Source organism: Homalodisca vitripennis, unplaced genomic scaffold (assembly GCF_021130785.1).
Source record: "Homalodisca vitripennis isolate AUS2020 unplaced genomic scaffold, UT_GWSS_2.1 ScUCBcl_544;HRSCAF=2794, whole genome shotgun sequence".
Taxonomy (NCBI): Eukaryota; Metazoa; Arthropoda; class Insecta; order Hemiptera; family Cicadellidae; genus Homalodisca; species Homalodisca vitripennis.
The window spans coordinates 23816-38308 of NW_025776706.1; the positions used below are offsets into that span (position 1 = coordinate 23816).

The 14493-nt window shown below is 37.1% G+C and overlaps 2 protein-coding genes across 2 annotated transcripts; both read right to left on the bottom strand.

Moving 5' to 3' along the window:
* Window positions 1-2636: 2636 nt before the first annotated feature.
* On the bottom strand, window positions 2637-3358 carry LOC124370845 (histone H1-like). Its single transcript, XM_046829146.1, has one exon. It carries the CDS (start codon window positions 3318-3320, stop codon window positions 2703-2705), a length of 618 nt encoding a protein of 205 aa, XP_046685102.1. The 5' UTR covers window positions 3321-3358; the 3' UTR covers window positions 2637-2702.
* Window positions 3359-6787: 3429 nt separating this feature from the next.
* LOC124370846 (histone H4) lies at window positions 6788-7210 on the bottom strand. The gene has a single exon (XM_046829147.1). The coding sequence runs from the start codon at window positions 7160-7162 to the stop codon at window positions 6851-6853; it is 312 nt and encodes a 103-aa protein (XP_046685103.1). The 5' UTR covers window positions 7163-7210; the 3' UTR covers window positions 6788-6850.
* Between the last annotated feature and the right edge of the window lie 7283 nt (window positions 7211-14493).

The following is a 14493-nucleotide window of genomic DNA, read 5'->3' on the forward strand; positions in this document are numbered from 1 at the left end:
AAACTTCGGTCCCTCACGCCGAAAAGGCAAGAGCAGTAAGAGGCCAAGCGGATCGCAGGATCAATAGTTCCTCCTAATTAATCCGTTAGATCAACCCCATACCAATGGGTGGCAAAAGTCTCCCATCTTTCCTAGCTGGATTGACAGATCACTAATGATGTATTGCTTTGCCAACAGCTTGGTGGTACAAACTGCAGCCGCCATCAAACCGAAAAGCCCTGGAAAACCATCCAGATCCAAGGCCGTCCCTCCGCTCCATCACTCGCCAACCAATGGTTTACGACCCCTCAACGAAACAATAAGGAATTCCGTTACAGATCCCAACACCTCAGACGTCCTTCGCGAGGGATAACTTCAGAAAAATTCTTCGAGGCAGTTGCAGCATCGGAACATCCCCACATCGCAGCCATCGCAGAGCCGTACGCCGGGACCAAGAACGACTACAGACGACGACACTGGCCCACAATCTCTGGGACGACCCTCCGCTTAAAGAATACTCAACCCAAGGATGAAAGTTCCGCGATCCCAATCCTCGGGACGTAACCAGCAAATCACTACTAACCAAAATTTTTTTGTTTCATGAACACAAACAATCCCTTAAATTTAGGCCATATTAATATTTATATGTTTATCCAGTATCTTCCGTCTACCGTCAGTTGTGACCTAGGGTTCCAGGTGCTGTACGGCCACGACAGGATCGTGGCATGCAGAGTGGTTTTAGTGGGTAAAAATCCCACATAACTGGACGCCAGTACCCTTTTGAAGGTTCCCTCTGCTTAACAAAAAAAAAAAAAAAAAAAAAAAAAAAAAAAGTGAGATCAGGCGTTACCAGAAGAGCACCGAACTGCTGATCCGCAAGTTGCCGTTCCAGCGTCTCGTCCGCGAGATCGCCCAGGACTTTAAGACCGACCTGCGTTTCCAGAGCTCCGCCGTCATGGCACTGCAGGAGGCCAGCGAGGCATACCTGGTCGGACTCTTCGAAGACACCAACTTGTGCGCCATCCACGCCAAGCGAGTCACCATCATGCCCAAGGACATCCAGCTGGCGCGCCGCATCCGCGGAGAACGAGCCTAAGTGACACACAAGCGTGCACTGCCTGCCCCGCTGCCGGTGGCTACGACAAACGGCCTTTCTAAAGGCCACCAATAACTCGTTCGTTTTCGCTTATTTTACCGCTTATAGTTGTAAAACCGATGTAAACCTGGTTGTTTCAAGTCGTCGCTCTCGACTATATTTTCTATCGAAAATACCCAATTTATGACTTTGTGCTTGTCATAAATATTTTATTCCAGGAATTTTTCAATTCCTTTTTACTTTTTAAACATAGTCCGATTTCACTGAAAAATTTTATAATTTTCTGTTTATTTTATTTATTTTTTTTTTTTTTCAAACATACATTTAGTTTACAATAAAAATACGTCAATTGCAATCCGATCGAAAACCATAGTTTCGGTCATGTTTTATACACATGACTTCTAATTAACCAAGAACCGCGTTGAACTCTGATTAAACATAACTTCTAATTTTCGCTTATTTTACCGCTTTTAGTTGTGTAAACATTGGAATTCTGTTATTATATTGAAATTACATAATTACAGAGTTGTCTGTTAACAAGTGTAAATCTGCTCCGTCTAGCGAACCTGATTGCGATTGCTTGATTTATACCTCTAATGTGATCCAAGTCAGTGTATTTTAAGTTTAAAATGGGTCTTTTCCAGTGTGTCCCCGCATTATCTATTTTAATTTATATAAGTTAGATTACGTTTATTAGATTAAGTTTACGAGTTTATTAATTTCCGTACGAAAAAACACAAATTAGTAATGAAACACGTTTAAAACAATATAGCCTACTATTCTGAATTTAACAAAATTTACAGAATTTGTCAGATCACGCGATGCTTGCCCGCTGCGCAGCGCTTCGCGCTGCTTGCTCTTTTAGAAAAAAAATTTACTCGAGCTTGCAAACTCCAAGCCCAGATCAAGCGGCGCGCGTTTATCACTGATATTTAATTACGATCTTTGTGAATGCGGGGACATATTAGTTTGCAAGTTTGCTCAAAATAAAATATTGACATCACACTACAATATGGTATTATGATTTAACATAAATATTATGTATATGACCCAATGAAAAGAACTAAGAAATTAGTGTGTGTGTGTGTGTGTGTGTGTGTGTGTGTGTGTGTGTATATATATATATATATATATATATATATATATATAAACGAACGGTAGGTTATTTATTAACGTTGGGATTTATATCTTATGAAAGGTTTATCAATAGAAGAGACTTAGGTAATATTGAATGTACATAAATATCTTTCTAAACATAACATTAACGTAAAATCGTATAACATATAGTGTTCATTTATAAATACAAAAACCAATCGTAATTAGTTATAAAAACCCGTTAATATTGATTATAATATGTGCATGTGAGTATTTGTAATTATGAGTCAAACATTAAATAAATTTCGTCAAATACAAGACGGCAAACAATATCACTTTTATAATACTTAAAAAAAAAAAAAAAACAAAACAAAACAAAACAAGCTGTTTCGTAATGTATTTGTTATAATAATAATATCAAAAACAGGGGTCGCTAATAAAACACGTTAAAACGAATGACATTTTGGGTGGCCTTTAGAAAGGCCGTTTGGATTTCCCACAGTCGAGGGAGGAGAGCGACTGGCCGGCCGGTTTACTTCTTCTTGGCGGCGGTCTTCTTGGGCGTTTTGGCTTTCTTCACGGCCACTTTCTTCGGTTTGGGCGACTTGGGCTTTTTGGTCGGCGGTTTGGCGACCTTCTTTGCCTTGCTGGGAGTCTTGGGCTTGGCGGCCTTCTTGGTCGCGGCGGCGGCGGCCGGTTTCTTGGCTGCGGCTGGCTTTTTGGCCGCCTTCGGCTTCTTATCGCCGGCTTTCGGCTTGGCCGGTGCTTTCTTGGCGGCCTTCTTGACCGTCTCGCTGCCGGCGGACTTGGCTCCTTCTCCGGAGGATTTCACCGACAGTTTGAACGAGCCGGTGGCCCCCTTGCCTTTCGGCTGGGTGAGAGCGCCGGACGCTACGGCCGACTTGAGGTACTTCCTGATGAAAGGGGCCAGCTTCTCGGCGTCAACCTTGTAGTTGGCCGCGATGTACTTTTTGATGGCCTGCAGCGACGAACCGCCGCGCTCTTTCAGGCTCTTGATGGCCGCGTTCACCATGTCCGACGTCGGTGGGTGAGCCGGCTTGACGCGGGGCTTCTTGCTGGCGGCCGCGGCCTTCGCCTTCTTCGGTGTGGGAGCGGCTGGTGCCGGTGCCGTTGTAGCGGAGTCTGCCATTCTGTATGTCGGGAATATCAGATGGCTCCGCCGCCAGCCGCGACTCGGCTCGCGGCCTGAGTACGTACCGTACAGAGGTCGCCGAGCCGGGCCGTCCCATCGCCACGCCAGTCTGCCGGATTTTAGTCGTTTCTCGACACTAAAACCTCTCGTAAACAGTACGTAAGGTCCTGATTAAACGTAAAAATCCGTTTTTCCGATGGCCGAGACGTCTTACCAACGATAAGCGAGTAGAACGCCGTTTTAAAACGAATTTTAACGTCACCAGACAGTATTTAGTGGAGGTCGAACCCCGTCTGTACGCGTTACACAGCCAAAAAACTGTCTATAAAAACTATAAACGCGGTCTAATATCGGATTTCACTCGTTTATATTGTACACTGAACGTGTCCGGAGGGCTACAATGAGGAGCGGAGCACAGGATCTAACCGACACGACGGTGAAACGCGATAAAGTGAGGCCCTGTTGACACAAGTACCGTGACGGTGTGTACTCTACATACCGGTCAGAGAAATGGGCCCGTCAAGTCTGTACGGCTAATACGTACTAAAGGATTGTTTTAATCTATAAATCCGAGTGGGAATATAGTGTTTAAGTAAAAAAAAAAAAAAAATAAAAAAAAATGTATGTCCAATTTACACGCAGTGAGTGTTGCGATACGCCTAGTTTTTATAACGCTTAGCTGTGCAAGATATCACAACATGCCGTAATGATAAACGCGTGAGTTACGATTATTGTCTATAAAGAATTTTTTTTTTTCTAGATAGGAGTGAAATTAAATATTATTTTCATTATCAAGATTAAAATATTATCAACGACTGTAACGATCGAGCTTGATTGAATGCCGTCAGAGAATTTATTAGTGCACTAATCTATTTACTTACATCGATATACAAGTGATATAACTAAACAATATTCGTCGTAAAAAAAAAAAAAGCGTAAACAAAAACTAGTGATGATTTAGGTAAATAAACTTCAGTTTTACTTGATGGCATCACGACCGAAGGTATATGCTCGACCGTTGAACTAAACAATAAGAATATAGTAGACTAATAATAATAGCTAATTAACTCAGCCAATTTCATAAAAATTGTAGAATTTGTTGATATATATAAGTATTTCTAGTATTTCGGTAAATAAGTGAGAAAAAAAAAAAAAAAACGCGTCAATATTGAAGATATTCGTTGTTAAATACTGTTGAAGCGTAACATCTATGTACAGTGCGAAAGTTATAATTGTATTCAGTTTCAACCAGTGCTCGGTACGATGTATATACGCTGGGCGTGAATCCTATTGAACATCGTTTATTGTAATTATTATTTAAAACCACTACATTAATTCGGGAAAACAGTGTGTTTTTCTCTTATACGTTTATTCTTATTACGATTTAAATTATTCACGTTGCAATTTCGTTTCAATTACTTTAAATTTCAAACAATACGGAAATATTTGTATGTACTGAATGAACATACTTTTCCAACTATGTTTCAGATTGAATCTAAATAGTATAATATAAAAAAAGGATTAAAATAAAATTAATATTAAAAGTGTTTACACTGAATAAAACAATGTGGATTGGCTTGAGATACGATACTTGTACATGTGGCAGTTACGTCACTTGATAATGTTAAAATAATTTATTGTCTCTATTTGAATAGAACATTACAAGAAGGGCAGTATAGAGTAATCGGAGTAACTATTCAAAATGAAGCTCTCTTCTATTGCTAATACCGGGCGATATCCATAGAGGTCACAATAGCAGTACTAGCTGTAAATCACCAAACATTGATTAACACATATTATGATAATACGAAACTATAAACATAATGTATAGATCGGATTTAGAACACATACTCGGTTATGAATATACTCGATTTCGTCTGTAGTACGATTGTCAACACGTTTATTTTATTTACTCTAAACGATTTCATTGGTTAATCACTACGTTCCAAAATTATTTAAATAATTGGCCGGAATGTGTACTGAATATATCGGTATTAGTCTGTATTTTCAAATAATTCTTCAACTCATTATCAATACTCGACGTGAATTAAGTAAATAAGTTTCATTTCGAACAAGGATCGTCCGATTAAAACGGTTAATTCATTGTCAATTGAAACGCGGGAAATCCTCTCGACTCTGGTTGGTCACTTTTAACCGACCAATCACGAGTTTGGCCACCTCCTACCTATATAAGCGTGTGTTAACAGTTCACCGTATATATTCTATCTCCACGCACATGCGCAATGAAGGGAAATCGCCAAGAATCGACCAATAGGAATACAGAATACACAAAACGATAGGATTTATCGTTGAAAATTTACTTTTACTTTTACCGACGAGAAATATACATAAATTAAGGTATTATTTTACGGATAAATAGGAAATCGATCGTTGTGTTTGAAAGAAACTTGGGGTAGTGAATTTAATCGAATAGGCAAGCTAGGGTGTTGGAAGTGACTTGTCATAATGGAATTTTTAATAGAGATATTATTTAAAATACATAAATAATACAAATTTAATAGAGATAAAAATACACGGCCTAAATGAAACTTGAAGAAGAAATAAAGTACTTTATTTATTTTTTTTTTTTAGTGATAAACGCGCGCCGCTTGATCTGGGCTTGGAGTTTGCAAGCTCGAGTAAATTTTTTTTCTAAAAGAGCAAGCAGCGCGAAGCGCTGCGCAGCGGGCAAGCGTCGCGTGATCTGAGCTTTGAATAGGCAAGCTAGGGTCTTAAGTGACTAGTCATAATGAAATTTAATAGAGATTTTATGAACATGAACTTACAACAATGAATAATCTTGTAAGTTGTATATTGATAATGGAATTGTCGACGACAGTCGTCAGATACGAGTGATTTTTACTTGGTTAAATTACATACGGTAAAATGATCTGGCCTTAAAAAGTGAAATAAACAAAAGATTTTTAATACAAACGAAAATTTAAGAAACTTCTTTTATTAGGAACAGAAGAGTGAGAGAAAAAACAATTGAAAACCTAGTATGACAATGTTTCAATACTAAATAAAATTGAGAACAAACAGCGGTGTGCATTGGCATTGTCTACGCCGAAGAGAAACGTAAAAACGATAGAGCTTATTAGGAATAACAATGAATAATCTTTTAAATCGTATATATATTGATAATGATACTGTCGACAGTCGTCAGGTAAGTGAAACGGCAGATAAGAGTGATAGTGAATGGCTTTAAATTAAATACGGTTTTGATCTGGCCTTAAAAAGTGTAAAAAAAGAAAAGATTTTTAAACAAATAAAAATTAAAGAAATTTTGTATTTGAATGATTGGTAGGTCTAATATAAGAGTGACATAAAGAAAAAAAAAAAAAAAAAATTTATAACACTAATATAAAATGGTATAGTCACTTGTAATACTCGACAAATACGAGATAAAAAACAGCGGTATCCGTTGTCTAAGCCGAAGAGAAACGTAAAAACGATAGAGTTTATGGTGGCCTTTAAAAAGGCCTTTTGTGGGGCGATGTCGCGCGCGGAACAGGCGGCAGCTCAGCTTAACCTCCGAAACCGTACAGTGTGCGGCCCTGGCGTTTGAGCGCGTACACGACGTCCATGGCGGTGACCGTCTTCCTCTTGGCGTGCTCGGTGTATGTGACGGCGTCACGGATCACGTTCTCCAGAAACACCTTGAGCACTCCGCGGGTCTCCTCGTAGATGAGGCCCGAGATACGCTTGACACCGCCGCGGCGAGCCAGACGACGGATTGCGGGCTTGGTGATGCCCTGGATGTTGTCACGGAGCACCTTCCTGTGACGCTTGGCGCCTCCCTTTCCCAGCCCCTTACCACCTTTGCCTCGACCGGTCATGTTGCTGTTGCAGTGGCGTTAGTCAAACAGATGATAAAATCGCCCGTTCTCGGTAGTTTTGTCAACTCTGGCTGCTCTGTGATTGGCCGATAACGCGGCGACCAATCACAGTCGTTCTGAGCTCGTGCCGGCCCGTATATAGTCAATATTTTCCGCAAGGGGAAAAACATATCTCATTTCGGCTAGACAAGCTGACGATATGGCACGTACCAAGCAGACCGCTCGTAAGTCCACCGGAGGCAAGGCGCCCAGGAAGCAGTTGGCCACCAAGGCAGCCCGTAAGAGCGCGCCGGCCACAGGAGGCGTGAAGAAGCCTCACCGTTACAGGCCCGGCACCGTCGCCCTGCGTGAGATCAGGCGTTACCAGAAGAGCACCGAACTGCTGATCCGCAAGTTGCCGTTCCAGCGTCTCGTCCGCGAGATCGCCCAGGACTTTAAGACCGACCTGCGTTTCCAGAGCTCCGCCGTCATGGCACTGCAGGAGGCCAGCGAGGCTTACCTGGTCGGACTCTTCGAAGACACCAACTTGTGCGCCATCCACGCCAAGCGAGTCACCATCATGCCCAAGGACATCCAGCTGGCGCGCCGCATCCGCGGAGAACGAGCCTAAGTGACACACAAGCGTGCGCTGCCGGTGGCTACGACAAACGGCCTTTCTAAAGGCCACCAATAACTCGTTCGTTTTCGCTTATTTTACCGCTTATAGTTGTAAAACCGATGTAAACCTGGTTGTTTCAAGTCGCTCTCGACTATATTTTCTATCGAAAATACCCAATTTATGACTTTGTGCTTGTCATAAATATTTTATTCCAGGAATTTTTCAATTCCTTTTTTTTTTTTTTAAACATAGTCCGATTTCACTGAAAAATTTTATAATTTTCTGTTTATTTATTTATTTTATTTTTATTTTTCAAACCAACATTTAGTTTACAATAATAATACGTCAATTGCAATCCGATCGAAAACCATAGTTTCGGTCATGTTTTATACACATGACTTCTAATTAACCAAGAACCGCGTTGAACTCTGATTAAACATAACTTCTAATTTTCGCTTATTTTACCGCTTTTAGTTGTGTAAACATTGGAATTCTGTTATTATGTTGGCTAAAACAGGCAACTCTCGACTTGTTTTATATTGAAATTACATAATTACAGAGTTGTCTGTTAACAAGTGTAAATCTGCTCCTGTCTAGCGAACCTGATTGCGATTGCTTGATTTATACCTCTAATGTGATCCAAGTCAGTTTACATTTAAGTTTACGAGTTTATTAATTTCCGTACGAAAAAAAAACACAAATTAGTAATGAAACACGTTTAAAACAATATAGCCTACTATTCTGAATTTAACAATATTTACAGAATTTGTCAGATCACGCGATGCTTGCCCGCTGCGCAGCGCTTCGCGCTGCTTGCTCTTTTAGAAAAAAAATTTACTCGAGCTTGCAAACTCCAAGCCCAGATCAAGCGGCGCGCGTTTATCACTGATATTTAATTACGATCTTTGTGAATGCGGGGACATATTAGTTTGCAAGTTTGCTCAAAATAAAATATTGACATCACACTACAATATGGTATTATGATTTAACATAAATATTAATGTATATGACCCAATGAAAAGAACTAAGAAATTAGTGTGTGTGTGTGTGTGTGTGTGTGTGTGTGTGTGTATATATATATATAAACAAACGGTAGGTTATTTATTAACGTTGGGATATATATCTTATGAAAGGTTTATCAATAGAAGAGACTTAGGTAATATTGAATGTACATAAATATCTTTCTAAACATAACATTAACGTAAAATCGTATAACATATAGTTTTCATTTATAAATACAAAAACCAATCGTAATTAGTTATAAAAAACCCATTAATATTGATTATAATATGTGCATGTGAGTATTTGTAATTATGAGTCAAACATTAAATAAATTTCGTCAAATACAAGACGGCAAACAATATCACTTTTATAATACTTAAAAAAAAAAAAAAAAAAAAACAAAAAAAAACAAAACAAAACAAGCTGTTTCGTAATGTATTTGTTATAATAATATCAAAAACAGGGATCGCTAATAAAACACGTTAAAACGAATGACATTTTGGGTGGCCTTTAGAAAGGCCGTTTGGATTTCCCACAGTCGAGTGAGGAGAGCGACTGGCCGGCCGGTTTACTTCTTCTTGGCGGCGGTCTTCTTGGGCGTTTTGGCTTTCTTCACGGCCACTTTCTTCGGTTTGGGCGACTTGGGCTTTTTGGTCGGCGGTTTGGCGACCTTCTTTGCCTTGCTGGGAGTCTTGGGCTTGGCGGCCTTCTTGGTCGCGGCGGCGGCGGCCGGTTTCTTGGCTGCGGTATTGATCTGTACTTGAAGGTACGAGGATCTCAGCCTTAATAATCTGAGGTTGTTTAGCCTCTTGGCATTTGGTGGATCTCAGTATTGCTGCTGCCGTCCTGCCCGACACAGCAGGATATTCCAATTACAGGAACAGGGGTATAAACGGTTGATTTCAATCAAAGTGACCAATTATCACATCTCACATTCATTGTGATCAATCATATCATCATGTTATCAATAGAAACTGAAGTTTTCCTGTAGTAAATATGAATTGTATTTACTGCGTTGTACACAACTCCACTCAATGTACATTTTAGGAAATGACAAATCTGTTATTAATATATGACTTCAGGAAGTTATATTTATAATTAACGAAAATACCACCCATTTTGATTACAAACTTGTTACTCAGTGAGTATATAAACTGTACAATCTGCAATAATGTCACAATTTCATTATGTGACGTTTTTATATGGGGCCGATAAGAAATTTCATAAATTCGCTAATTTAAAAAAGAAAACTTGACGTAAAGTGATAAAAAATGTGTTTTTATACTTTTTCTTATCCAGCAAATTTATCTTAGAGTATAGAAATTTAAAACTCTAAAAATAATAACTATATAAAAAATAACTATATTGTATGATCCAAAAATGGCTTTATTCAACCTTATCATTTTCGGATGTTATTGTTTCAACGGCTATTTACATATGAACATTTCGTCAAGTCTGAAAACTCTTAAATTACGGTCCAACTTTGTTTTTAATAACTAAACGATAGAATGTCTTTTGTAATGTTAAGTTTTATATGACATTCCTGTCAACACAAGATATATTCAAATGGATACCATCATTTATATAAACATTTTTTTAATATAATGTTATTACAACTGGTATTTAATTGTTACTAGAAGATATGTCAATAAATCTATTAACTCAATGATAACTACTAACTACACGCCAACAGCTGATTGATTTTGTCCTCGCAAAAGTTTTATAATTTACCTAGGTATCGATTATAATTTTATGAGCCTACGGTTAATATGTCCGTTGCACATAATTAAATTTTACATATTAATTATAAACATATATAAGTATGTATATAGGACTGTAGGAATAGAGTTATTTTCATCGTGCTCAGTTAATTGAATAATGATGAGCATCATAGAATATTTATTTCCAAACTTTAATAATGTGTATTTGGTGACATGTAAAGTATTAATAAAGTTTCAGTGCTCCTGTTTACACCTTTGATTAATGTGACAAACAGGTAGAGGGGCAGTTTTGCTAAAGAATATAGTGAATAAATGAAGACTTTCTATCGTCATGAAAGAGCCACAGTCAGAGATTAATTGTGCAATCAAAAAATATTGACGTGGACAGAACGTATAATACAGTAGAGCGATAATCCGATAAAGTTAACAATGAACACATCTACCGTCATGACGGAGCCATTGTCAGAGATTGATTTACGGTCTATAAATATTGTAACTTGACTTAAGGGTATGACGAGGATATAATAATTCCTCCATCTTGTTAAAAGAAATATTTTTTTGAACCTAAATATCTTAAAAGGCAATGATAATGTTTTTACTTATGTTTTTGTAGCTCATTAAGCATTAACGACGGTTCTGGTTTACTTGGATTATTTTTAAGTCATATATAATTCCTATGCTCTTTTTTGTATTCAATTTGATACCTGGCATCTGGTTATGGTAGTCAATGCCAAGACTCTGAGACGCTTCTGTAATTAACAATTAAATCAGACATTAAATATCTTATTTGGATTATTCCTGAATATCATATCGAATATGGCTGTTATAGGATAGTTCTCTGACATTTAAGCAGATTAATCGATGAAAATAAAAAAAAACATTTCTATTTATTCTTGGTTTTACTAATATAAAATTTAATTATATAAAACTTTTACGTACTAACTCTATAATAATTACGTACTCTAACTATAATAACTGCTACCTAGTAAGAAATACATGGCCCTTACCGGCAGTTATTAAGAAGAATAAAGGAGATTAAATTAAAAATCTAAAAATCGGCGGAATCTAAAAATAAAATAAAATTTCCTACCAGAAAGATCAAGTCACTTTTTCTCGTATCTCTAACGGTTCAGCCACAAAATGCCCTTAAAGTCAAAACTTTGATTAAGACTGGAAAATTCAATAAAATAGGTCTAGTTTAAACTCACAGACCCCTGATCTAAACCTCTGGTTTAACCTGCCACTGAATTCAAATTATCCCTGAATTTGGCCAAAACCAAAAAGTAGGCCTGGGGTTTATTAGATTTGAAATAACGGTTTAAAACTGCCAAATATGACAATGAAACAGAGGTGTTGACGCACCAATGTTTCAACTGCCCAGTAAGGATTTCTCGGTTCCTTCGTCTAGAAGCAAATCCACTGGATCCGATGAATATATTTTAGCCTGTCGGAATCTCCATTTACCCACCGATTTCTCCTGGGAACTGTTGCTTATAGCCACCGCAGGATAAATTTGAAGTTTGATCACAATGTGCTTGTGGACTCCTCCCTCAACTCACAATACTTATAATCTGTAAACGTTTCTCTTAGCTGTACACCCATGGAGATAAGAATAATACCATTTGCTCTGTATATAATGATAGTGCAGCTTTAATGATCATAATACTTTTATATTCTATAGTTTTATAGTAATCCATGCAGGATTTCCTCCTACAGATTAAGCTACCCTCAGTCACTTTTGTTGGCGGAATTCAAAGAGGATGGCAAAAATAGTAAAATATGTTTAAGGATAATTTGGTTTTTAAAATTAACTGTAGGATACGTAACTAATAACTATATCTCCGTCAGAAAAGTACAGAAGGGTGTAAATATATTGTAACTTCCTGATGCATTTTAGATAGAAATATGCAGTAAAATGCATTTTGGCAGGACTTTTAAGGCGGAGAACAGAACATTTGATATAAGTACCAGTACACTATCTCTAATATACCTGCCATCTTATAGTATTTATTATTAAATATTAGTATACTAGCTCTAATATCCCTTCAAGATAGTAGTATTTATTATTAAATATTTAGCTCAGTGTGGAGGAATCCTAAAGTCAAATTCCTTAGCTGCATAATAACGCAATTGTGTTGCAAATAATAAAAAAATTGGTGTCTCTGTGTAATTTTGGGACAAAAGTTGATATTTGATACATTTTTATTAGTTGTTTACAATGTAAAATCAACTTATATTTTAAAGATATAATCAATAATCCCTCTCCAACGTGTAGTGCACTCAAATGAGCGCTTGATGAGACAATTAGAATGCCTCTTCATCTTTATTGCACTACATTTTTTCGTCAAAAACGAATGCAAAGAGTACGTTGAGCATTTTCGTCGCCGAATATTTTTGTATCCCTTCAGACAAACCATGACTCCATTTCAGGATTACAGCATCGGATTTCAGGAGCTGCACTTAAGAGGACAGTGAACTGGAGCTAAACTCACATTCAAATTGAATCGAAACTTCCCACCATAGTTATACAAATAATTAGTTTTAGCTGTTCCTACACTTACTTTAAAAACAATGTTAACATTAATAGTTTAGTAAAACCTGTCTTTTAAGATATACATTTTAAAATAAAAATACTATTTTTAAATTTGTAAAGACCAATCTTGGCAGGGATTGGGACTGCCTGTGATTAAAACGGTTGCTATGCATTCACCACCGTCACTAGAACCAACAGCAATGGCTGCAGTGAAACTGTTATGCGCACCCAGGTTAGAGCTTTCCATGGAACTAGGGCCTGTCCTTGGGAAGGTCGTCATCCTTCTATCATGGAATAACCCCCTCCCATATTAACTTAGATAGTTTAGAAATCTCTGTTCACTTCTATTAATTTTGAACATTAATCCTTTGTAATGGAATTACCAGTTAGATAGATTAAATAGACACGTATTTATTTTAATCGACATCTTGACAAAGCATATAGCTTGGATATGTTTTAAACAATGTTATTTAATCGAACATATTTAATCGGCAGAATTTCTCATTTATGGAAACATTCTAATTAAAATATCTTCCAATATATACCCATTTATGTTTTGTAATCACTTTAGGATTTCGAAAATGTGACCGTTCAAATTTTGGAAAAAAAATAAATTACATATCTGGACTAAAGCCTATGATCGCGAGTGACATTGTGTGAGTACAATTTTAAACGTTTAATTCAATGACCTGTGGTTTAAAAATTCCAATGACGAGAAATAATGGTTTATTACTTAAATTTATTGAAATTAATGGCTACTTAATGTTTTAATTTAAAATATGCAGTAATAACAAATAAAGCTTTCAGATAATTTTATATTTCTAAATTTCAGCTTTGTTGACTATGCTAATATATTTTAAGGCTCCGGAATAATCACCATATACACCTATATAGTAAGATATAGCATTTTGTACTATCAGACTCAAGTGCTGCACTCGTTAAAATGCAGACAGCAACTTAAGTTGGAAATTTATAAAAAAATGCCGAATTTCGTTCAAACATTTAAATTATATGAAATTAACACTGTATTTCATAAAAGTAGAATGGTTGATAGTTTTATTTAATATAAAAGGCATTATTAGAATGGAATGCATAGCATAGTATCTTAAATTAGAAACAAAGTGCCAGCATTTTCAGGTGGCTTCGGTCCTGCGTTGGCTTGTCGTCCCCTCTTTGACATTATCACTTAACACTACTCCACGTGTGTTGCAAAACACACAAAGTATGAATGATGATTGAATGGAAAAGTGTAAAAGTGTGCGTGCGTGTAGAACTACATTTAACTACAACAATAATTCTCCACTACACAACATATTAAGGTAACTAAATTTATCTGCTTTTATTAGACTTCAGTTTACATCCATGAATATACTTAGTATTAAAACTATTTATTTAATTAACGTATATTTCTATAATTATATTGGTTTTGGGAACTGTATGGTTTACCATGATACACTATCACACGCTGTCTTTTTTT